The sequence below is a fragment of the Mandrillus leucophaeus genome, unplaced genomic scaffold (assembly GCF_000951045.1).
Source record: "Mandrillus leucophaeus isolate KB7577 unplaced genomic scaffold, Mleu.le_1.0 Scaffold4, whole genome shotgun sequence".
Lineage (NCBI taxonomy): Eukaryota > Metazoa > Chordata > Mammalia > Primates > Cercopithecidae > Mandrillus > Mandrillus leucophaeus.
In genome coordinates this window covers 3,330,536-3,356,001 of record NW_012104253.1, presented here as the reverse complement: position 1 = coordinate 3,356,001, position 25,466 = coordinate 3,330,536, and the positions used below count along the sequence as shown (strand labels likewise).

Here is a 25,466-nt window from a genome sequence, read left to right as displayed (position 1 = left end):
CGCCACCCCCACCCCCAGAGTATCTCTGGTTTCCAGCGCAGCCTCCGTAATGCTCTTTAATCAAACAGAGGATTTGGAGACAGCTCTTCTGCAGCCCTGCCCTTCTCCCCTGAAATTGAAATGGGATGGGGATATTATTTTTAAACAAAATCTGGCAGCGTAGGCAGAGGGGGCAGAGGCGCTCTAACCTGGGGCTGTTGCCTTTGTCTGCTTGTTTCTGCTCTCTGGAGAGCCCCACAGCCTGGAGAGATGGGGGGAGTGTGTGCCCAGGGCTAAACCCAGGGAGGGGGCCCAGGAAGGCTCTGCCCTGTGACATTTACTCCAAGGCTAGCATTTGCTGAGCCACCTGCAAACACAGTGATGTAGAGAAGAGGCCTGGGAGGGGAGGTTTGCACAGGGGCAGGATGCTGGGGTCCTGGGGGCATCATGTCCCAAGCTTACTAGAATGCATTTGAGTAGCTGGTCTGAGCCAGATGCCATCAGCTCCTGGACTGGTTTCTCAGGGACATCTCAGGACTTTCCCAAGGTGGACTAAGCCCAGGGGCAAAGTCAAAGTGAAGGCCGGGGGCACACAGGTGAGGCCCAGACAGGATCAAGCTTTGGCAGCCCCTGGCTCTCAGGGGTTGAAATGGAACCCCCTTTGCACTGAGTTCTGTTTCAGGTGCTCATGAGTATTTCAGTCTCAGGCAAACACGTATTTGGGGTTTTGTGTGTCACTAGGTAGAAAATAGGTAAAAATATACCACGTTCTCAATTCAAGAAGTTGAAAAGTGACTTACTACGTCAGCCTTGCTGATGATCTTCTCGGGAACTGTTGAAAGGCCATTATTATTTTTTTTTGAGACGGAGTCTTGCTCTGTCGCCCAAGCTGGAGTGCAGTGGCGCGATCTCGGCTCACTGCAAGCTCCGCCTCCTGGGTTCACGCCATTCTCCTGCCTCAGCCTCCCGAGTAGCTGGGACTACAGGCGCCCGCCACCACGCCTGGCTAATTTTTGTATTTTTTTTTTGGTAGAGACAAGGTTTCACCGTGTTAGCCAGGATGGTCTCGATCTCCTGACCTCGTGATCTGCCCGTCTTGGCCTCCCAAAGTGCTGGGATTACAGGCTTGAGCCACCGCGCCCGGCCTGAAAGGCCATTATTAAGTGCTGAAAGATAGGATCATTTTCAGGAAAATTCTATTTTGATGGATTGGCCAATGCCTGAGCCATAGTGAGTGGAGATGAGACCCCGTCTGACCAGGCAGTGAGCCATAGAGGACCCTGTCACGTCGGCGGAGGGCGGTGAGGGGTCTCTGGCCATTTGTCATCGTGCTGAGTGGTTCCTGGGTCCGCCTCTAGTGGGACTCTTCTGGGTGGGTGCAAGTGTCTGGGTAAAGATGGTGGTCTGGTCTGGAAACTGGCTCTCCTCTCGCACCTGCCCACTCTGGGTGGCTGGGAAAGGAAACCAAGAGGGTAGCTCAGGCCTGAGCTCGTGGAAAGGAAGAAAACGCCCCCACATTCTCTCACCTGCGAGTTGCTCATTGCTGCTTCCAGGCCCCTGACCTCATGCCTTCTGCGTTGTGATTCAAACCCCAAATGTATTTCCAAGTACGTTTCTCCAAATAATGTCAAAACCTGGCAAGACTTAAGGGCAACAGGATGCATGTGTTTCTTATTCTTTCATTTACATGAAATAACTTAAATGTGTTTTTTATGAGCAATCTGACTTCCAGAAAGAATGAAAAGGAATATCTACCCATCTTTAATGAGCTTGCTAATGAATTATTCCTTGCAAAGAAGAAGGGAGCTTTCCACAGAAGCGGGTGTGGAAGGAGACAGATTCAGGTCCCAAAGGGTTAAAGGGCAGTGGACAATGTGGAAGCCAGCATTGTGAGCTGCAGTGGAAGAGCCCTGGGTTGCTGGGAGCGGCTTCTTTTTAGGAGACTGGAATTAATAAGTTGTGAATTGTCCCCTAGGACTGGTTCCCCCTCCCGGCTGTTTCTCTGAGCCCTGTCCCCTCTTCCCAAGGAGGAATAAGGAAGTCTAGCCTGGTCTCCCATCCCCGATTTGAGCGGATGGAAACGTCTAGAAAAGAGGTGTACCTTTCGAAACGAGGCCTCTCAAGTGTGGGGTTCCTGGTCTGGAAGGGAGAAGGATGAGTCTGCGGTAGGAGAGGGTCTTGTATGGAGCCCATTCAGAAAGGGTGGTCCCACACCTGGGCTGCCCACAGCTTCTTGGGGGAGGCTAAGGAAAGAGGAGCCACAGAACAGGCTTGCCTCCTGGGCATGGACGGGTCAGTGTTTCAGAGCCAGGAACGGTGGGAGTGCAGAGGGCCCCTCCCCTCCCACCTTCCCTCCCAGGGGCCCTGCAGGCACCGCAGCAGGACGGCACATTGCCAGAACAGGGGTCCCAGCTCCAGCCAGACCCAGTGGACGTGGAGAGACCCCTTATCTGTGCCAAGACGAGCTCTGGTGCCTGAGACGCCCGTAGATCTGGAATTCCTAGGCCCTTCTGGGTTTGAGTCAGGTCCTGAGGCCAGGGGCTGGGCCCCAATCCTCACCGTGGAAAACTGTGGTCACTTTACTCAGGACCAACTGTGATGAGGACTTGGGACATATCTCTGTCTGTCCTCTCAGCTCCTGTCACCCCCGAGCCCCTGGCGATCGTGGGCGGCCCGTGTACAGAGCAGGTGCTGGGTTGCTGGGGCCACCGTGGGCCTCCCGACATGAGGGACTGTGTGTGAGAGAGGAGTTCATTAAGGGAGAGGATGGTGGTGGAGGGTGTAGCCATGACTTTCTTAATTGCTCTCCAATTTCTTTGAGCTTAAAAATAAATCCAGATGGAGAGTTCTTAAGTCCCCTGCCCTGGGAGAAAGGAAGGCTGCCCACCACCTTCGGCTTGCCTCTACTCTGAGCAGTGAATAGGGTCTTTGGCAGGGGCTTAAGGAGGAGACTCTTAGCCTGGGAGCTCCCAGGGCCGTTTCAGATGGAAACAAAGGCTCGGGCCGAGAGGAATGTGGGGGAGCCCCCCGTGGGGAACAGCCACCTGGGGATCCTTGGGAGGGCTGAGCGTAGATGAGTTTTCCCAGGTCCTGTGAATGCGCCTTTTCAATGGAAGGTGCCTTTTCTTCAGATGAAAAGAAGAAAACGTCAATTACCTTCCCCTGAAACGGAGTGTGTGTGTGTTCCCTCCCAGGGCTTGCGTGGGGCCCCTTGCCCTTGTGTGTGTGTCAGGAGCTCCAAGGCTGCACAATGATGCACTTAACCAGCCACCGGGTTCGCGCGACCCTGGGATGCTCACGCGCTCAGATTCTAGGGATTGCTTTTGAAAGTTTCTTAGCAAAGGGGGATCAGAGTGGTTGTGCCTGTAAACAAAAATTTGATCAACTGGGGCCTGATGCCCGACATATAGCCAAAGAGACAGAATGGGGCTGCGGGGAGAGAGGTCCGGGATGGAAAGTTGGGGAAGGAGGACAGTTGGGGGCCAAAGGTTGACCGCGTGTCTGCTCCAGCCTCCTCGCTCACAGCTGGGCTGTTCCTTCTGCCACTCCAGCCCTTACTCTGGACCCTCCTGGGAGTGGACACAGAATGATTCTGTACTCAGGAAGTTGGGGGTAGGGGGCTCAGAAATCCACAGGGCTGCTGTTTCATGGTTAGGGAGGAGAGGAGGGGGTCATCACGGCCCACAGGGTTGGTGGGCAGCTGCGAGAGAGGGGACCCTTTGGGTTAGAGCGAAACTGTTTGCACCCCCACTGCCCCAGACTGCCGTAAGGGTGAGGCCACTCCGGAGGCACCAGGGGCAAAGTCCCTGCCATGACAGGAGTGGGGCCCGGTCTCGGTCTTGGCTGGTCACTGACTTTGCTGCTGCTGGCTTCCGAGCCTCATTTGTTAAACTGGGTACTAGCCTGTCAGTTCTCCATATTCTCCAAGTCAGAAGGAGCCTGGGAGGTCAGTGCTGGAAAGCAAGGCCCCTGTTTCACCAGAGTGGGTCTCCACTCACCTCCTGGCTGGTCACACTGTCGCTACTCGGGACTTGCCAGGTGGACAGAGGAGAGAGTTCTCAGCTCTCTCCCGCAACTCGGGAGCAGTCTTCCAGACACCTGGTTACAGCCTGTGCTCAGCCCTGACTGTGGGTGTGACCTTGGCCTCTGTCTCCAGTCCCCTAGGCCTCAGTTTTCCCATCTACAAAATGGGCGAGTACAGACCCGTGGTCGTCCAAGTGGCCTTGGCGCTCCTGCAGTCTCGGGGTTTCTTCGGGCCTCCCTGGAGGTCATTTGTGGTTTGTTTGCTGGGTCTTTGGAGTTGTTGGGACTTTGGGGGTCACTGGTCCACTGCCCCCTCTGCTTTAGAGATGGGGAAACCAGAGATCCCAGAGGCCCAGAGCCTTGCCCAAGGTTGCACAGTGAGCTGGCAGCAGGCCCTGGAGGTGAAACCCCTGCCAGTTGCCAGCTCCTGCGTGACCTGTGTGGTCAGGGGGTCACAGTCACCGGTCATTAGTGTGAGTCAGAGCCTGAAGAAGGTTCCCAGGGGCTGCCGCATGAGCTGGGGTGCAGGGATCCTGTTTTATGGGGTATTATTCCAAACAGGAAGGCTACTGGGCTGGTCTGGAACACCTTTTTGGTCTGTAGAGTGACTCTTGTGTAATGAGACTGGACTTGTGGCTTCAGAAGCAGGAGATGTTCGTTCCCCCCACCCCCGTGGCTCACCTTGTGCCTTTTGGGTCCTGAGACCCTCGCCAACGCCTCTGTTGGCGCTATGGCCCAGTCAGCTGAGAACTTCCTGAAAAAGCCAACAGGATGACAACTTCTGGAAAAGTGTTCATCACCCGCCTGCACTGGCTGCGCATCTTAGACTCAGCTTTGCAAACATTTCCAGCTATCTCTTTGTGCTGCCGTGTGTGGTAATGAACAGCTCACAAAACCTCGGGTCGGGCCTGCACCTGGTTATTACCATGGTGGGCTGCAGCTTTTGTTTTGTGACCTTGGTTGCTACAATACCTGCGAGCTGAAATGAGGAATCGAAAAATTGCCAGCTTCAATTAGACGGGCAGACTGCTTTCCCAAGGCTGCCTCCGCCACTCCAGCCATTAACGGTAAACAGGCACCAAAGAGGCCCTAATTCTCTCTAATTGCCCACTCCTGAAGCAAAGAGGTGAAATTCCAGGAAGAGGCATATGTAAACATCCTCTGTAACCTGACCAAGTAAAATTAGAGGGCTGATGGGGGCCTGCAAGAGAGAGAGGGGACATGCTTTCAAAAGATGTTCCAATTACCTCTCCTGTTTTTATAAATGGGTCCGTAATGTCCGGGGCCCCAGCCTCACAAAGGTACAGGAAATTAGCTCTGCGAAGGGCTTGCATTTGTCCGGGGAAGTTGTAAGGAGGTGGTATTTACTCAACAGGTAGGAATTATGAGATCTGAGGCAAGACTGATTATTTGTTAACGACAGGCTCTATTTCTTGAGATCAACATTTTAATAAAAATCATCCTTTTAGGTCTTTTTCTGTTTGAAACAGCCATAAGTTATTTATAACAAAGACATGCCAGATCAATTAGGTGCTGTTTGCCTTCAGAAAAGAGTAACTTTTAAAATCCTAAGATGCAGAACTGGAGTTTTCTAACCCGTTAAGCTGTGGAGGATGGTTTTGGAGTGTTCACCAACGCTTTCTGCGTGGGTCATGAGCTCACTGCACGCACTTATGAGGTCTTTGATCAAATGCTTGTGGCAATTACTCCTGGACTCTATAAGGAGGCCTCGTGTTTTTCTTTGGTTCCAGACAGTGACTCATCTCTGCAGCTTTTCTGACATTTGTTAAGATTCTAGCCCAGCACTGCGTTATTAACACATCACGGCAAGCCCAGAGCTGGCACACGCAGCTTTTAAACCAAGGCACGAATTTGTCGGGACTTCACTGTAGCAGAGAAGCCCGGGGTCTGCACACAGAGTTAATTAAGGACAGTCAGGGACTCTGAGGGTTCATGGGGTCCCTGGAGCAGAAGCTGGAAAAAACCCAGATGCTCCTTCCTGCTTCTGATTTCCCCGCTCCTATTAAAAACACAAAAAAGAACAAAGCAAAAACAGCCAAACAAAGCGCTGGGCTCTGATTCCTGCGGGAAATGGCAGTGCCTTTGGTCTTGCTGTGTGTTCTTGGCCTGAGTCTCGTTGCCACCTTAAGACGTGGTGATGGTGAGAGGCCACCCCAGCCACGCGCAGTCTCAGAGGGAGGGTGGGAAACGGTCTCGAGTGGTGGTCAGTAGATAATGGGTGGTCTGGCAGCCTTTAGGTCACCGAAGCCTGCCCCTCAGTCACCCATGCACTGATCGCTGCTTCCCTAACACTTATTTTAAGACTTCTTGTTTCTTGGTTATCAAATTAACCAGTTATGGCAAAACAGGGTTTATGAAGGGCAAGGCCAGGGAAGTAGAGTTTAGGAGGATTTGGAGGCAAGAAGTGTCCCCATTGCCCTGGCTGGGTCTTGGACATCCTGGCTGGTGACATGACTGACTGGGAATAGAGAGGCAGAGGCAGCAGGGGTGGCCCAGATGGCAGGAGTGGGTTGGAAAGATCGCTGAGAGGCCCGGGGGCAGGTGGTCTTGGGAGTCCCTAAAGACCTGCAGTGGGGCAGGCAGCTGGGGTCAGGTATCTCCCGAAACCGTTTATTTGTTTGTTTGTTTTGAGACAGAGTCGTGCTCTGTCATCTAGGCTAGAGGGTAGTGGCGCAATCTTGCCTCACTGTAACCTTCGCCTCCTGCGTTCAAGCGATTCTCCTGTCTCAGCCTCCCGAGTAGCTGAGACTACAGGCACGCACCACCACACCCAGCTAGTTTTTAGTAGAGATGGGGTTTCACCATGTTGGTCAGGCTGATCTCGAACTCCTGACTTCAGGTGATCCACCCGCCTTGACCTCCCAAAGCGCTCGGATGACAGGCATGAGCCACCCCCCTGGGGCTGGGACCTGTGGTCTGTGGTTTCTGCCTTCCCCAGTTTCCCCACATCCCTCTCATGGCCTTTCTGTTTCCTGGGTGGCTTTGTGGTGGCGTCCCATGGTCTCCCCCTGGCTTCCTATCTCCACCTGTGCCTAACCCAGGAAACAGTCCCTATAGAGGGTGTTTTCAAACAGACCTTGGCCCTGTCCTCCTCCTGGCTCAACCCCTGGCTGCCCCATCACCCAGCTTGCTGCGCTGGTGGGATCTCAGCCATCTCAGGCTACCTTTCTATGACACCTCCTCACCTTAAGTAGACTCTGTGAACAGATTTTAAAAGCTATTCATTCAACACATTTTTTAAATGAATAAACTGTTTTTTTTTTTTTTTCTGTGTAGTTTTCAGTTTACAGAAACATTGGTGGGAAAGTAGAGAGAATTCGCAGACCCTGTCCCCACCATCTCGCCTCTCACTCACGCGTTGCCTCCGTGTGGTGCGGTCTGTTTGTTCCAATCGATGGAACAGCTCTGATACATGATTAACTAAAGGCCTTGGTTCGCATCATTAGGGCTCACTCTGGCGCACATCCTGTGGGTCTGGACAAATGTGTCATGATACGTGTCTGACATTGCTGAAGTCAGCTTTTCTTGAAGCTTAAAAGTTTGGGAGTATTCTGAACCATGTTTGGCCCAGCCTGCTGCCCGATTAAAAAAGAAAAAACAAACAAACAAAAAAAACAAGTTAAAACGTAAGGCAAATCTTGACACTGAAGACTCAATGTGCCTGGCCATGGTGTTTCCCAGTACCTACCGCAATGTGAACAAAATTGCCGCAGTGGAGTTGTCTGTCCAAGCATACGACGTGTGTGCCATGATTTTGGGAAACCCTGCCCGTTAATAGCCCTGCAGCCCTCTGTGGGTTGCCCCCGCTTCTCTGGTCTATATCCCGCTTCTCTGGTCTCCTCCAGGGCCTGCCATCCTGCTAACCAACCTGGGCACCTTGCTTCTTCCAGAGCACAGGTTCATGCCCTGTTTTCAGGGCCTGGGTCACTCCCCTTTCTCATCTATGCAGTGCCCTAAGCCTTTGGGTCCCACAGAGCACAACTTAGGTCCATGGATGGCACCAACCCAAGTCTGTTCCATACTTCCACTCCTGCCCCTTCTGCTCCATAGGCAGCTGGTGGGCAAGGGGAGTGAGGAGAGAAATGCATGGCCTCTCCAATTCCACACTTGCTGGAGGTTGGGGAGTCCCTGCTCCAGGCCACCCCTGCCCCCCCCACCCCGAGCTGTTATCCTTATCCACCCTCTTCCTCCTCGCCAGCCTGAGTGAGGTTCCACTCTGTGACCTAATGCCTTCTCCTTACAGCCGAAGCCATCACCTGGATTCCTACGTGGGAACGGACATCGGATGTGGGACCCCAGCCCCCCTCCAGCTCGAAATCGTAAGTGGCTGGAGCGTAAAGAGCATACACACGTGGCCTTGCTGCTGAGGGTGGGGCCTGCCTTCTGCAGCACACTGCTAGGCGGACTGCGTGGAGGGGCTGGTGGGCGCTGGCCGGGGGGTCTGTGCACGGGGAGGTGGGTGCCCATCGAGTCAAGCCAAGTGCAGACCTGGGGGCTCCTGTTTTCTAAGACAGGAACCCCCAGCCTCCTTGTGTTGTCTCTGTGGCAAAGGAATTCTATAGGCGGCTTCAAATGTCGGACCCCAAAAGAATTTCTTCTTTTTCACTCTTCTAAATGAATGGCTCTTTCATTATTGAGTCTCCCTTTGGCTCTTGTGCCGCAGGGCAGACTAGGATGGAAGTGCCCTGTGAGCTGGGGGGCCTTCAAAGGGCCAAGGAGAAAACGCAGGCCGAGGGACCAGCCTTCCAAATGGGCTTCGAGCTCCAATGACCTCCGCTCACCCCCTCGAAATGTCTGGAAAACATAATGGGCAGATTTTCTGTCTTCAAAGTTTCCGGCTAAACCTCTTCAAGTTCTTTATTGTTTGGGACTGAGACACTCAGCCATGGTAATGGGTAGTTTCTTTTGTATTTGCCTTGAAAGGCCAAAATATTTTTATATTGCCACAGACAAAGCCACCTATTTAAAAATGAACTCCATGTCCGTCGTTTCCCACCAGGAGACTATGTACCATGTGTGTGTCTCTATGTATTCTGGGGTCTTGAAACAGGTTTCTCATGGGGATGGTCATTCACCACGGTCCAGAGGGGCAGAACGGGGGGTGCTTGCCCTGCCCAGGGGGCCTGGGGAATGTGGGCCCTCATCTCAGATCTGCCCCCAGTTTGTCTAGGACGTGAGCCCCAGAAGGATCTGGGAGTAAACTTAACATTCACTGTGTCTCAGCTCTGCATCCGCCATTGGTGTGTGTTTCCGGACTGTGGGCTGTGTGTACCTCGGTGGGTGACTCAGTGAGAAGCAGCAGGAATGCCAAAGAGACTGTGAATGTTCTGGGTTTTGTTGTTGTTGTCGAGAGGTGGTTTCACTGGTATCTATTGCATTACGTAGTAAATGACTGGATGAATGAATGAGTGAAGAAGAGGGAATGGATAAACAAGTAAATAGGTAAAGAAGTAAGCAAGCCAGGAGGAGAGTGTGTGTACCCAAGACCATGGTTCATCCACTTTGATGCCTGGGCAATCAATATATAAACAGAAAAAACCCGTTGAATCACTAAGTGATAGGGCAACACACAAAGCAATATCAGGTGATTACGGACTAAGGGATATGTGTAATTCAAATATATGCCTCTGACATTTGACAATGAAAAAAGAACCTAAATAAAAGAAAGAATGGATGCTTGAGTAGTGAAGTGCAGAATGACACATAGATTTGGAGGCCTGTCAAAATGAAAGGATGCAAGTTAGGGAACAAGTGATCAAAAGGGAGAAGGGAAGGATTTTTAAAAAAAACCAAAACAACAAATAAAAGATAGAAAGTTAAAAAAAAAAAACCAAAACAAAACTAGAGGATGAGTAACTCTATAAGGAGGACCATGTCAGGCTATTGTAAGCTAAACATTAGGACTAATACAAATAGAATATGCTCCTGGCGTAGAAAAATAAAGAAACCACAGAGAAAGAGTTCAAAGAATAGCAAAGAAAGAAAGAGGATCCAGTGGGCGAAATATGAGAGCGTACTTTTACCAAAAGTTATCTAAGCCTGAGCACTTGAAGTCTGCACAGAAATAAATCAATGACAAAAGAAAGAAAAAAGCCAAAAAGTCTATATTGCATGTGTGGATGAACGAATGAGCAGTGAGAATGCAGTGCCAGGCGACACGGTGTCGTGAGGGGTTTTGAGTCATCCAGTCCTGGGCACTGAGGTCTGTTAGATGAAAGGATATGAGAAAGATAGTGTTGATAAATAAAGAAATAGGAAAAAATGTAACAAATGTTAAGTACAGAAATACATTAATGGGTGATAAATAAAGATGTAAAAGAAGGCAGTGTGATAGGTGGTGGCAAAAGATCATCACAATTAAGGGCTATGGCTGGTCCACTTCTAGAAAACCACAGGCTATCCATTAAATAATAAACGTCTAAGTGAACAAGTCAGTGAATATCTAAACAGACAAGGATGAGGCAAATGAGAAGACGTGGCCCCATGGGTCCTCCTGATGAGGGTGTTGGGGTCCCCCCTGGGCACCCCAGCTGCATGAGAATGAAGGACAGGAGGTATGGAAAGCTGTGACAGAAGAGAGAAAGGAACAGTAAAAAGAAATAACAGCCAAACGGATAAATGGGTAAATCCACGAGAAGAGTTAGGCTAGGACTTGTCATAAGGGCACCTGATTCTACTAATAGAGGAATAAATGTCAAACAGAAAGAGAGAAAGCAGGAAAGAAGGATGCTATGAATGCAGGAAGGAAGGAATGAGTGAGACATGGAACAGCACGGCCAAGGATGGGCGTTTGCGGGTGGCTTTATGATGTGTACAGCCACTCCATGGCACTGAGCTCCGAAGACAGAGTGCAAGAGAGAACGAGTGAGAGAGTGAGAGAGAGACACACAATAGAAAACGGGAAGAAATGTGAAAAGGGAGAAAGGAAGAGAGAGGTAACATATTAAGAAATAAATACATGCATGCAGATTTAAGACAGAGCCATGCTAGAACAGGAATGAAAGGCAGTGTGAACCAAGCAGGCCACTTAATTGGCATTGTTGCTGCTGGTATAGTCTGCCACCTACTCAGCTAAGGAACGGCTCAAAGCATACACATGGGAGGGAGGAGTGGGGCCACAGAGAGAGGGCCCATTAGTTGCAGATTATGATGTATCCAGTTAGATGCATCTGCCGTCTAGAAGTGTAAAAATAAGTATTTACATAGAAAGAAAGACTGAATGGATGCATGGCGAATGCGTGAATGAATGAATGACAGAAAAGATTCGCATTGACCGATGAGGAGGGCGTTGTAGACAAGGGTGGGGGTCATTGATCCTGGGTGCAGCTCTCCAAAAGAATGACAGAAAGAAAGAGGGAGTGGTGGAAAGAAACAATAGGATGGGAAAAAATGAAAATGGAATAAAAGGAAATGAAAGAGATAATAAATAAGTAGATGGAACAAGTTGATCAAAGGGGGCTGGTTTAGCACAAGCCATCCACATTAATTCAGATCTGTGGCTCTGAAGTTTGTTTTAAAAATTACCACAAGTGAAAGACTGAATGAAAGAATAGATGCATGCATTCCATAGGAATGCAAGAAAAGGAGCAGGGAATGGAAAAATTGAAAGAATGAGAGAGGGAGAGATGTAAGAAAAGAAAAAACTGAAGTAGGCATATGAACGAAAAGGCACTTCCTGGACAAGCACTGAAATATAATGAGACAATTTTATCCATTAAATATAATAAATAGTAAACATTGAGGTTAATCAATAAAAGCACAAATACCTGAATAGAGGAGTGACTGTCTGAATGAATGAGAATGGATGATTTTCCCTATCCTCTGCACTCAAGGCTCAAAAGAATGAAAAGAGAAACCAAGAGAGGAGAGAATATGGAAACGTATGACAGGATGTGTATAAGCAATACAAACATATTGAATGAATAAATAAAGACATAAATATGTGGGAGAGTGGACCGTGCAAGGACAAAAACAGGAGAGAAGGCAGCAAGAATTATGACTAATTCAAAACTGGGTTCCTAAGATAGTTAAATAAATCCTGCACCAAATCCTCAGGGAGAGGAATTAACGAACAAAAGACAGCCCCACGCGGACCGGTGTGCAGAAGGCTCCGGGAACCGCAGATTATGGTTAATCCAATTCTGTGCACCTGAGGTCCATAAATAAAAGAACAAATATTGAAATGAAAGAATGACAGAAAGAATGAATGGACACATGAACGACTGAATTAGAAATGGAAATGCCTGGCACAGCCAGGAAGGAGATGCCCATGGGATTCTCATTCATCTCACTCTGGGCACCTGGGGCCCATAAGCGTGAAAAGAGGCAAGAAGAGAAGTGTCAGGGAGTCAAAGATAGAGATAAGGAAAGGCAAAAATGAAACTAAATGAAAGCGAAAGGGAAAATAAAGAAAAACCAATAAAAAAGAGAACGAATATGTGGGTGTATCTGTAAGAGCAGGATCTGTTCGGATTAGTCATAAGGCTGTCGGTAATCCTGAAGATGGATGAGATAATCCAGGCCCAGGTTCCCGGGGGAGGGAAACTGGAGAAAATATGAAAAGAAGTGAAAAAGGAAAAAGGAAAGGTAATAAACAAACAACCAAAGTGATAAATGGATAGTTAAGGGAGGTTGTCTGAACAGGGATTATAATTAGTTTACATACGTACTCCTTAAATAGATAAATACATTACACCTTTCAAAGAATAAATGAAAAATAGAGAGACATACCTGGCTCCAAAACAAGGCTGTATCTTCTGCCACTGTAATAAAATAGATGCAATTGAGGTTCATAAATAAAAGAATAAATACTTAAACATAAAAGGTGACTAAATGCGGGGAAGAAAGATTGCAAATAAATACATGGGCCAAAGATGTTTGTTTTGCCCGTGGGGTTTTAATTAACACAATTAATAAGGAAAACAAATACCCAAAATAAGAAAGACGGACAAATGAGTGAGTGGATGACAGAGTGAATGGTGCTTAATGAAGGAGCAGTAGTGCTTCAGAGACCAGCGTGAAGATGATGACCAGGAGCCCTGATTCATTTGATTCTGTGCTCCTGACTTTATAAGAACCAGAGGATGGCTGGGAATGGTGGCTCATGCCTGTAATCCCAGCACTCTGGGAGGCCGAGGTGGGTGGATCATGAGGTCAGGAGTTTGAGACCAGCCAGTTTAAGATCAGCCTGGTCAACGTGGTGAAATTCCGTCTCTACTAAAAAAATACAAAAATTACAGGCGTGGTGGCACGTGCCTGTAATCCCAGCTACTCGGGAGGCTGAGGGAGGAGAATTGCTTGAACCCGGGAACCCGGGAGGTGGAGGTTGTGGTGAGCCAAGATTGCACCACTGCACTCCAGCCTGGGCTACAGAGCAAGACTCTCAGATTTTAAAAAAAGAGAAGAAGAAGAAAGAACCAGAGAAATATAAGGAAGGTGAGAGAAAGAAAGAAAGATACAATTTGGGAAGCAATGAATAAAGAATAAAACAACAGTCAATAAATAGGACTTGTGAATGGAGGCCTTTAGGCCAAAGGGTATGATTAATTTCAAGCTATGTTACTGATGTCCATAATCAAAGGACTCAGGTCTAAATGAATGAATGAATGATTGGAAGAAAGGGTGGTAGGAAGGTAGGAAGAAAGGAAGGAGGGAAAAAGGGAAGAGAGGAAGGAACATTCTTTCCAGTTCTGTGTTCTAGACAGTGGAATGAAGTGGTCCCCAGGGAGGGTGGCTGTTGGCATGTCATGTGCTTGTCACACGCACTTGCCCTGGCTCAGGAAGACCCTGGTCTTGGGGTGCTGTTGCCCTATCTTGGCTGTGTGGGACATTTCACTGCATCTGTCTCTTCCTCAGTTTCCCCATCTGTAAACTGGGAGTGGCACCAGCTGCCTACTTGGGTTGACCTTACGTGTCCCTGTTGATGGTACCCCATCTATGGCCTGGATAGGCAGGAAGGGCTTGGACCCTGGGCCCCGCAGAAGGTTGCATGAACAAGTGGTGTGAAGCCTGGTGGGTAGCTTGGCCCTTCCCTGGGCATGGGTCACCTGTGCAGGAGGTTTTGCCCGCCAGGGGGCAGCAGAGGGTCAGGGAGCAATAGGCCCTGGGTGGAGCATGGGCCCCGCCTGCTGTGTACCCCCCTGGGTGTGGCGCCTACTCACATCCAGGGGTTGGTGCAGGAAAAGGCCAGAAGGTGGCCAGGGGCACCTGAGAAGGGGGGACCCAGAAGCCCCGGGACCCAGGAGCCCTGGGCAAACCACCAGAAACCTTGTTCTTGCAACTCTCTGCAGTGTGCCCAGGCCACCCTCTGGCCTGGTCTTCCATGGGGCAGGGCATCCAAGCTTCTCAACTCAGGGTTTCCTGGGCAGCAGGTGCACCTCAGCACCCCTGGGGTTGCAGAAGTGGCCTGGGGACCCTGGCTCCCTTGACATGCCATCCTTAGAGCCTGATTCAAGGCCTCTCTGTCTTCTCAGCTGTTTCACGATGTGTTTTGTAACTTGGCGGGATCGCGTTTCACTGTGTTGAGATTGTCTCTTCTCTGACTCACCCTCCAGGGGACTGCAGGGGCAAATCTGGAGAGTTGCTCATGCTGAAAGTCGTCCCCCAGGGCCTCCCAGGTTCTGTTGAGTCTCCTTTCTCTGTAGTGGAGGAAATGTGCGTAGTTCTGTGTTGTGTGCATGTGTTTGTCTGTAAAAGCAAGGACCAAAGTCTCCCTTGTGACCTCTCGATTCCTATTTGGGACATTTAAAAACACTGGATTCTTAACAAGTGCCTGGAGCAGTAGGAGCACAGCTTGGATGGACTCAGGACGATGGCAGGGAGCACGTGGGAGGCAGGGGAGTGGGGTGGGGCCAGGCGGTCCGGAGCGGTGGGGGTGGCGTCATGCTCAGAGTGACTCTGTAGACACTGGGTGGGATGGGGGGGGTGTGGGTGCAGGCATGGATAGGGCTGTTACTCTAGCATGATGCTTGAGGTCTGAGCTGATGGCGGCAAAGTGGGGTGCTCGGGAATCAAAGCTATGGGGTTATAGACAGAATATGAAGAAGGGAGGGAAGCAAGAAGAAGGGGGTGGTTCTCACGCTTCTAGCTCCGGCCGAGTGGATGGCAACAGCATTTAGAAGGCGGAGGACATGGAATTCATGTGCCAGGAGCCACCTTCCGAGCCTCCAGTACCACGTGTCAGGGCCACATGAGCTGGGCCTCGTGGGCCTGATGTGGTGCTGGGGCCTCAGGGGTCTGCTCTTCTCCTCTTTCAGAATCTGGGGCTCCAGGCTCTGCCTTGGCTGGACTGAGGTCTGGGGATGCACTTATTATCCCTGGGGACACCTGCTGAAGCTTCTCCCTGACAAGCCAAGTGTCGCTGTTGGATGAGGATGGGGCGGGAGGGGCTCAGGGCAGAAGAAGACCAGGAGGGTCTTTCAAAAGAACTCATGTACAGCTGTTAAAAAAAGTCAGCAGAAGCTCAGGAAGACTTAAAGTGTGCAGAAGGTGGGGAAGGGAGGGCCCATTGCATGCGCCAAGAGAAACTGGAGGGAACAGGTGACTTTGGCTGCTGGGAGAGCCTTATCCCAACATCTAGGGGCTGTCCTGATGGGTCACAGTGGGTCGAACTGAGCCAACGGGAGAAGCTCTGGGGGTAGGTGGGTTTGGGTTGCATGAATTCTCTGTGTCCTTTTGGAAACGCAGAGACCATGAGGGGGCATCAGGGCTCTTAGGGTCTTTGACCCTTAAGAGTTTTGCATCTGGAATTCAAAGGGTCTTCAGTTCTGGGATGCTGAGATTCGGGATAGGGTTCCTAACGGCACAAAAGCCAGGGATAAAATGTCTTTCACGTGCTCCCCACCCGGTTCTTTCTGAACCAGACCCACAAGGTCCGAGTTGCGATCCTAGCGCTCCTGTCTGGTCAGGGCCTATCTTTATGTGTTCGTTCAACTTGTAAAAATGAGAACAAATTCTGTCTCTTGACATTGTCGTTTGCATGCGCCCCACACACAAATCCTTTCCTGGTGACACCAGGAGCCACAACTCTCCTTGGCCTCCTCCTGTGACTCCCAGCTCCCTCCTTGGGAAGCTTGGCCTCAGGGCCTCTGGGACAGACAGGTCCTAATGTAAATGGTATGGATGACATTTGACCTAGAGCAGTGGGAAACGCATCCACCACTCAACATTCTGACATGTCACCCATTTTACATTCTTACGGGCATTTTTTTTTTTAAAAAAGTGTCTATTTTTTAATGAGCATCCCTTCTTTAAAAAAACCTAATTGCCATTATTCACCACATACACTTTTTTTTTTTTTTTTTTTTTTTTGCATCCTGCCCCTTCTGTTTAATATTCTGTCATCAACATTTTCCCTTGTTCCATTCATCTTCATAACCTCACTGGCTGTGTTGTGCCTTGTTGAGTGGCTATGGCGTCATTCACAGAACCTTTCAGTTATTCTTATGTATAACCACCTTTTAAAAATATTATGAATAATGCCACAACTAACTGCTTAGAACACCCTTTTTTTTCATTCTTAAGAATTATGTTCTTCCACCCAGAAATTATCATTGCTTCATTACAGATCAGTTTCCCCTGCTAGACTGTGAGCCCCATATGGGCAAGGAGCTTATTGAATTGGCCTTTGTATCTCTGATGCCCAACATGTCGTAGACTCTAAGTAAATGATGGAAGATTGGATGGAAGAATGGAGGAAGGAGCGAGTGAGTGAGCGTTTGGCTGATGGATAAGAGGGGGAAGGATGGGTGAATACATGGATTGGTGAATGAATGAATGAATAAATTTCCTTTGGTTAAGTCCCTTGAAGGAAAGGCTATGGATCTTTGTATGGATATAGATTAATTTCAGAAGGCTTACAGCATTTTACAATGTTCAGCTATGTATGACTAATTAAGATCTGGCTAGTTTGTGTCTGTTCTAAAGTACTTTTGCATTACTTTAACTTGCATTGCCTTAATTACTAATGACGGGCGAACACTTTCACCTATGTTTGTTAACAAATTGTATTTTCTCTTCTGTGAACTGTTTGTCCAAGCCCCTTGGGTCATGGCTTTCGGAAGAGACTGGTCCCAGGTGTCCTTGGGATGTAGGGAGCCCTTACCTCACTGGAGGCATTCAAGGAACCAGCTAGGGAGCCCTCAGGGAAGATAGTATTTAGGAGATTCCCATGGTGCGGGGTTGGCCTAGGTGGCCTTTCAGGTTCTTTACAGATCAGTTTTCCCTGCTAGACTGCGAGCCCCATGTGGGGCTTTGCTTATTAGGATTTGTTTATCCCTGGGAAGTGGGTGATGGGGACAAGGACACTTTCCATTGGCAGGTGGAGACACTGCAGGCTGGACCTCCTGGGGGTGCTCATGAACTCCGATCTTGCCCTCCATAAAACCCCTGTGGGACAGGAATAGCTCTCTGAACCTCCAAGGTCCAGACAACCACATCCTAGCACCCTGTACGATCAGTTGGTGGCCTTTCCACCAGCCCAGTCTTTGGGGTTTAACTGGTGAATGGAACATTTTGGATCAGGACTGATGGGAGAATCCCCTTTTGTTTTTCTTCACCTGGGGCAATTACATTCCAAGGAGCAGAATAAGGGGCATGTTCTGCCCAAAGCATCAGGGCTCACAGGTCAGTCACAGCCATTTGGGGAGGGCACATCACCCAAGGAGGGCTCGCCCTTCTTTCCAGAGCATCCTTCGCTCTCAGCAGAGCTGCTTCTGCCCACCCATCCCTCTACTATAGCACTGAGCACTGTTTTCCTGTGTCAGAATCGCTCACCCACATGTTTAGCTTGGTATCCAAGCTTGGGAGGCCGACGATGACTTTCAACATGAATTGCTCCATCTACCCATCCATGCACTCGGCCTACTTATCTTGACCCCGTGCTTTTGGCTTTTTCTTCTCCTGAAAGCAAACCCTTTCATTTTGGGTGGGCTGTCTAGCACCATGGGCTGTGGTTATGAAGCAAACACCTTTTCTTGTAGCTCCTCCTCCGGGGTTACTGCTCAGAGCACATCCCAGCTGGATCTCATCTGCCACTGTCACCCACGGCTTCTTCCCCATGGTGCTTTCCATGTGTCATACACCACGACTATGACCCAGGGTCGGGGTCCCAGAGTAGCCCTGGGCCAAGCCCTCCACCCATGAGCGGAGAGGTCCTGCCCAGGCCTCGCCTTGCTTGGCGCATGGTCCCTGCCATGAGCTTTGCATTCAGCCTTTCAGCTTCCTCCACCAGATGGCAGTGGTTGTAACTCATCCATTCATTCCTTCATTCCTTCCTTCCTTCACTCACAGCCAATAAACATTAAAAAAAAAATTAGCCAGTGCTATACTAGAGCTGGCTCCCAAGGACCCACTGCCACATTGCCTTTTGAAAGGAAACAATGAACATTTTGGTAAAGGGGCCGTGCTTGTGTGTCGGTGACAAGGTGAGATCCCTGAGTCAGCTCAGCCTCGTAGATTCGAGTTCTGTTGCAAGTTTCACTGCCCCTCTGACTTTGTCCCCTGTACAAGTAGGTTGATTAGGAATCAGCCAACTGTGTTCCCTGGGTGCTCAGAAATCACAGCCCATATCCTCGAGAGGCCAAAATGAGAGCCAGGGGTTCCGAGATGAGTGGCTGCTTCTGGCTGTGAGCAGGCTTTCAAGTCATTAGAACACTCTGGCCTTTCCTGGAGGTGATCTTGGAGCCATTCCTGCCCCTTTCAAGAGGATTTAATGCCCAGCTCTATTTAGAGAAAATTGGGGGAGATGATTGCTCATGTGGGTGATAAGAATCACCTCCCGTGCAGGGGTCTGCGTGGAACACTCCATTGGCAACCCTGGGTGTCCAAGGCACGTGGCATTTTGCAAACTAAGGGCACAGCTCTGAGCTATCCTGCAGGTCCCAGACCAGGTGAGAACTCCCTAAGTTCCTGCTGCCTCAGTAGGGGGTGAGGCATGGGTCTTGGGGCTTCCACCTGGAATTCTGAATGTTATTCATTGCATTGGAGAGGAAGGAGAGTAGGCAAAGCCAAGACCCGGGAGCTGGACAAACCTGTGTGGTTTAAAGTCACTGTGAGAGCTGGAGTTGAGCCTGCCCTCTGGGGAGGACTGCGGCACCTACCTCGCAGGGCTGTTGTGAGGAGCAATGTAACCGCCATTTTGAACTGTGATTCTGGAAGGGCGGTGTGCGTGTCCCCGGGGGTGTGCCAGGGGAGTGAGGATAAAAGGCCAGGGAGGCAGCCTGTCTCAGGCGGCTGAGTGGGAAAGTGTTTCTCTCTAAACATGGAGGGGTGTATGGTGGGACAGGAGGAATTTTGGCAGGAACTTTCGTGCTAGGGGTTTGGGGGACTCTTTGGGCAATGCCCCTGGACCCCCCGGGGGTACGGTTCACGCTCACCTCTGAGAGGCTGGAAACGCCTGGCTGTGCTTTCTGAATGCTGTGTGCTTCCTGCCTCTGTGCCTGGCCTGTGGGCAGCACCTACTTGTGTCCGCCTTCAAAAGGCCCCTCTGGGTGGTGTCCTTTTCCCCAAAATATTAGGCACCAGCCATCAAAGACACTGCACTGTCCCCTCCTCCACCCCTCCCATAACTGACAACTTTTGGACTCAAGTGCCGGCAGGCTGGGTGCCCAACACAGTGCCTGGCAAGTGGTAGCGCTTGCCTTTCTTTTCTGTTGAATGAATGGATAGCTAATGAAATTGTAACCAATGACAAGCCTTGATGTTTATAACCTTTACTAAGAGATTATTATTTTGCTCTTCATGAACCTGTTAACAACTGCCATATTGTATCTTACGGATGTTTGTATGCCATATTTGAAGAGCAGGAGCCTTGTTTCGGCATCATGTGATGGAACCTGAGCTGTCTGATGAGAATCTGTGTTTTGTGTTAGAAAGAGCCTGGGCCTTAGGATCTGGCAGACCCAGGGGCCACTTAATTAACCTTTTGCCTCTTTGACCCTTGATCTCCTTTTCTCTAAGCCATAGGTCACCAGAAAGCCTACCTCACAGGGCTGTTGTGAGGGCCGAGGGTGGGTGCGCTGTAATAGTGCTGTGCAGATGCTGGCTTTCCCTGGGAATGGGCATATGGTGGGGTTTGTCTTGAAAGCATGAGTGATGGCTTTACTAGTCCTAAGTGAATAAAAAGTCAGCCCTGACCTTACGCTGGGATTGCATTTCCCACAGTCAGTGGCATGTGCAAACCAGTGGTGGAGCAGCCTGCAGGTGCTTAGCTATGTGGGCCCAGAGTAAATATTTGTTTGATTGATAAGTGATGGCTTTTTCCTTCCTCAGAGGTTACCCCGCCCCCCGTTCCACCATGGGCTGCTGCCTCTCCCCAGCAGGTTGTAGCTGGCAGGGTTTGCTGTACCTGTCGGTGCCATGAGGGGACGGTCTGTCTGCTTGGAGGGGCTTCTGCAAACATTCATGTATGCCCCTGGTTTCGTTTGTTAGGGAGGAGGAGTGGGGGTGGCCTAGGGAGAGGATGAGGAAGGGGTTCTGGGTGGCATCCTTGGGGTACTAACCCTCCCTTCACCCTGTGCTCTGAATTTCCTCATGGCCCTTTTCTTTCCCTGGTAGAAGGTGCAGAAGGTAGGCTTTGCCACCTTCCCTGGGTCTGGCACCAAGCTTGGGGGTCTTGTACACTTTCCCTTCTCTAACTGGGATGTGGGCCCATTTCCCTAGATGAGCTTGCTGAGACTCAGGACAGCTGGTGTCAGAGCTGGGACTTCCCAGTCTTGCACAAACAACCTGTGCTTTTTTGAGTCCACCAAATAAGGCCTCCTACCTGGTCCGGTTCATCCCTGCCAGCGCCCAGCAGATGCAGCCTGGTGCGTCCCCACCCCTGCCAAGTGCCCAGGAGTGCTCTGGAAGAGGAGTGCAGGGATGAGGAAGGAGGCTGTGCCCTCCAGGGGACTCAGCTGCGTTAGAGAAGGTGCTGCTGTGCTGGCGGGGGTCTCCGGACATCCCAGGCAGGGGTCGTTTCTGATCAGGGATCTCTTCACCAGACCACCATATTCCTTTTCCAGCCCTCGTCTCTTGCATGTGGGGGTGCAGTATTTGGCTCTCACATCCCCACATTCCAGCTGGTGGGGGTTTGAGCTGGATGTTCCTTCTGCTCCCCACTCCCCACTCCTGGTCCCCACCCCATGCAAGGCTCCCTTGCCCCCACTCTTTGTCTCCAGCTTTCACAGCCTCAGTGGGCAGGCACCTGGGCCCCTTGCCGCCCCGGGTCTCATCCACCCGCCTCTTCTTTCTCAGCCTGAGCTTTACTGTGAGGTCTGGGAGTCACACCTTGGTCCCTGCCATGCCTGTCCCCAGGAGCACCCACATGGGTCCCCTGATTCTCCCCTCCCCTGGGCTTTGCTGAGGAGCCCTTGCAGTGTGGCCTTGGTGTCTGCCCCATGCCCATCCCCTGTTCTTGAGAACCTGGAAGCAGAGGGGGCCCCTTCTATTGCTCCCAAGGGGCTCCACAGTAGGAGATTCTGAGTCTGTGTTTAGGTGTCTATTCCTGGATGGGGCTTGGGGTCCCCTCAGGCCAGGCCTGTGTGTGACCTAAGGCTGGGGGGGCTCTATTAGGCACCTAGTGTCCCTTGGAGTTGGGCGGGGCTGGGTCCCGGACTCCTGAGGGTGGGTGGGGAGACAGGCTCAGGGAGATTTCCATGAAGCTGCCCTTGAACCCCTGCTCTGAGGCCTGCACTGCCCTGACCCTTTACACCCTGCCTCCTGCACTAGTAGGCGCCTAGTAGATGCTCGCCACCTGTGGAGGGCGGGGTTTAAATGGCTGGAAAGAGCTGAGTGGGCTGGTTGGCTAGTGTACGTGCATTTGTTTAAGAGGAAAGGGTGTGTTTCTTGGCAAAGACTCTTCGGAGGAAACTCTGAACTGGGGAAGGGTCTCTACCTGTTCTGGAGCCTCACTGCCCTTCCTGCCAGTCTGGGGACAAACTCACTGGTGGGTTTTCCCCAGTGGAAACACAGTGTTTTGGAAATATTTAGATCTAGGATAAAACTTCATCTGGACCAACATGTGTGTGTTGGTGTTGTGGCCCAGGTGATTTTGAGAATGTAGAATACATTTGGCAATTTCCAAATGGAGGGATGACCTGCTCCTCCGCCCCCCATGCCCTCCCTGAGGCTGGAGACCTCAGAAGCCCATGCCTTGGGAGGAGCCTGTTCCACCTGAGAAGGCTTTGTCCCCACCATTGGTGATAATCAGCGTTGACCTGTGAGGCACCTGCCAGGTTTGGGATGCAGCCTTAGATATTCCAAAAACTGGGGGTTGAGGAGTGGGGGGATCAGACCCCAGAGCTTGAGTCCTTTTGTCTGTCTCAGTCCCGAAGAATGGTGCATGGGCACCAGGTAGGTTACTTGAACCACCCTGAGCCTCGATTTTCCCACCTATTAGAAACGGGGTAATTCATGACAGTGTCTGCTCGGGAGATGGCCGTGACCCCGAGAATCCTGGCTGCATGCCTTAGGCTGGCTCGTGAGACTCAAGGTCTGGGTTCAAGGCCCCCCCAACCCCTTCTGACTGTGTGGCCTGGGCGAGTTTGCTGTTTTTAACCTGGAAAGCATCACACTTGCCTGGCACGGTTATTGTGGGATTCAATGAGATTGTTTGTGTGAAATAAATGCTTTGTGACCTGGCACACAGGCGCTCTCACCCCGGCTCTCCTGGTGGGCCTGGACCGCTGGGTACTGGCTGCAGAGGCCCCTGTGCTCCTGGAACTGTCTGCGCTGGTCCCAGGGACTCTCGAGCAGAGTGGAGGGCAAGGGGGGAAGCACCAGCCTGCTCTGGGGAGACAGTGGCAGAGGGAAGGGTTTGCTTTTAAATACAGACACTCAGCAGGTTCAGATGGGAGATGATCAGAGGGGAAATGTTTACAACCCTCAGGAGGAGGAGGAGTCCGAGTTTTAAGAAAAACACCAAAGCTGGATAGGTTGGGCAGAAGAGCTGGGGATAGCATTTTTAGAAAGGATGAGATTCCTGGGTTCTGGGTTATCAAGGTGAGAGAAATCAGGGGTTGCCAGCTGTAGGTGGGCGTCAGGACCAGAGTGATGCTTCCAGAAGTTTCTACAAGTGGGCAGAGTCCAAGGTACGGCAGGGTACACCAGAAGTTGAGGGGCACTAGGTAGACGGGCTGAGCTGGTGGCTGGGTGCTCCCCTCACCCTCCATGCTGCTAGGAGCCCCTGAGCACGGACTCGCTCTCTTCTCCTCCCTCCTGGGGCCTGCCTGTCTGTCTGTGAACTCTTGTCGGCCAGCGAGGCCGGGAGCAGGTGGCCTTCATCTGCAACTGTGTCTCTCTCAGCCTCCACAGCCACGGGGACGCCCTGCACCTATTCCCACGGGACAGGCTGGACCCAGAGACTCTGGACCCGGGGCCTCCCCTTGAGTAGAGACCCGCCCTCTGACTGATGGACGCCGCTGACCTGGGGTCAGACCCGCGGGCTGGACCCCTGCCCACCCCACAGGAACCCCGAGGCCTAGGGGAGCTGTTGAGCCTTCGGTGTCTGCATGTGGGAAGTGGGCTTGTTCACCTACCTCACAGGGCTGTTGTGAGGGGCGCTGTGATACGGTTCCAAAGCATGGGCTTGGCGCACCCCACTGTGCTCTCAATAAATGTGTTTCCTGTCTTAACAAAAACAGTGATGGGTGTGCTACTAATATAAGGAGGGGTGAGTGTTGGGCGTCCTGTCTCACTGGGCAGTGTGATGGGTGGGAGGGTGGGGAACCAGCTTGAACCCCACACAGCTGCCAGCACCCGACCCTGCCCACTGGGCTCTCAAAGGGGAGGGTGGCTCTTGGAGGTCCAGAGGTTGACACGTGCTTGGATGAACTAACGTCTGTCTGGTCGCCTCCTTCTCCTGATCGTGGGATGCCAGGCTTCTTTCCAGAAGGGACTGGACAGGAGGAGGTGGGACAAGTCTGGTTTTGATGGTGGAGAGGGGTTCTGAGTTGAGCTCACTGTGTGAGTCCCTGGAGCCCCAGAGAGGAAGCTCCCCTGGGGCTTCGAGTCTTCCTCCTCCTCTTCTCACATTCCCCAGGGCTGGGCTGAGTGGTCATCATGCTTGACCTGATGTTGAGCGATGGCCAAGATGGCCCAGCCAGGCTGGGGCTAAACTCATTCCTCAAAATGGCTGCTGAGCAGGGCTCTGTGTATAGGCTCCTAAGCAGGGCTGCAGAGGTAGAGCCTCAGACCCATCCCTGTCCGCGGCAGGAGTGCTGGCTGAGCCGGGGAGGTGAGCCTTCCTCCCTGCAGAGTGCTTTCTGTGAGCAGCCTGCGGCTGGGCTGAGTGGAGGCACTGAGGGCAAGGGGCTGAAGGGTGCTAGACCTGAGTCAAGATGGATCCTGAGTCTGCACACCTGGCTTTGCTGCAGCAGATGATAAGGACATGCTCCCTGTTGGGAAGGAGAGACCGACTGCTTTTGCTGCCACAGCCACCATGGCCATCACAGCTACCACGGCCACCACGGCCACCACCACTACCACCACCATCACAGCCATGGCCGCCACCGCCACTGCCACCTCCTCCTCCTTCTCCTTCCTCTCCTCCTCCTTCTCTTCTTCTTCCTCCTCTTCCTCCCTCTTTTCCTTCCTTCTCCTCCTCCCTCCTCTTCTTCCTCCTCCTCTTCCACTTTCTCTTCTTCTTCCTCCTCCTCCTTTCTCCTCCTCCCTCTTCTTTTTTCTCCTTCCTCCTTCTCCCTCCTCCTCTTTCTCCCTCTTCTCCTTCCTTTCCTGCCTTCTTCTCCTCTTTCTTTTCCTCGTTCCTTTTTCCTTTCCTTCTCCCTCCTTCTCTTTTCCGTCTTCTTCCTTTTTCTCCTCCTCCTTCCTTCCCTTCATTTGTTTCTCCTTCTTCCCCCTCCTCCTCTCTCTTTTTCTTCTCCTTCTTCCTCCTCCTCCTCCTGCTTCTCCTCCTCCTCTCCCTCACAGGGAGGTATCTCAAGAGAACTGCAGGCAAGTCCAGCCATAAGTGCACAGGACTGAGCATGGCCCCTTTGCTGAGAGAAACAACTGCCTTGAGGATTATGGCCATGACTTCACAAAGGAGACCTGACCCAGCCCCTGATGGAGATGGTGACATGGATGGCACTGAGTGATGACCCAGGCAGCAGTGAGAAGAGGAGGAGATGGCCTTCAGCGTGCACCCCACCTAGACGAGTCAGTCTGTGCTCAGCCAAGACCAGGCTGGGAGTCCAGGAGAGTCCTGTGTGGTGAGCAGAGTGTCAGCCTTTGATGAAACTCAGGTGTCCAGAGCAAGCCACCCACTGGTGTTCCAGAGCCAAGATCCCAGCTTCAGCCTCTGTTGAACCTTGGGCATTCAGAATGAGCCGCCCGACTTTTGATGTCCCAGAGCTAAGACTCAGTTCCAGCCTCTGATGATGAAGCTCAGATGTCCAGAAAGAGGGACCTCCATGATGTTCTAGAGCCAGGACTCCAGATCCAGCATCTGATGATGCTCAGATGTC

The 25,466-nt window shown here is 51.3% G+C and overlaps 1 protein-coding gene and 1 pseudogene across 12 annotated transcripts in view; both read left to right on the top strand.

Annotated features, from left to right (window-relative positions):
- LOC105547877 overlaps positions 1–23,642 on the top strand; it is a 35,311-nt gene extending 11,669 nt beyond the window's left edge. For all 11 annotated transcript variants that reach the window (XR_001007298.1, XR_001007300.1, XR_001007299.1 and 8 more), the window contains 2 exons: positions 8,267–8,342; positions 23,308–23,642. Coding sequence is in view for 8 of the 11 variants with exons in the window: in XM_011991621.1 (XP_011847011.1) it covers positions 8,267–8,342; positions 23,308–23,395 (164 nt within the window). In the remaining 3 variants the exon portion in view is untranslated. The remainder of the gene's footprint in view (positions 1–8,266; positions 8,343–23,307) is intronic.
- Positions 20,377–23,642, top strand: LOC105547876 (annotated as a pseudogene). The gene has a single exon (XR_001007297.1). The product of XR_001007297.1 is annotated as an uncharacterized LOC105547876 (transcript).
- Positions 23,643–25,466: the final 1,824 nt, after the last annotated feature.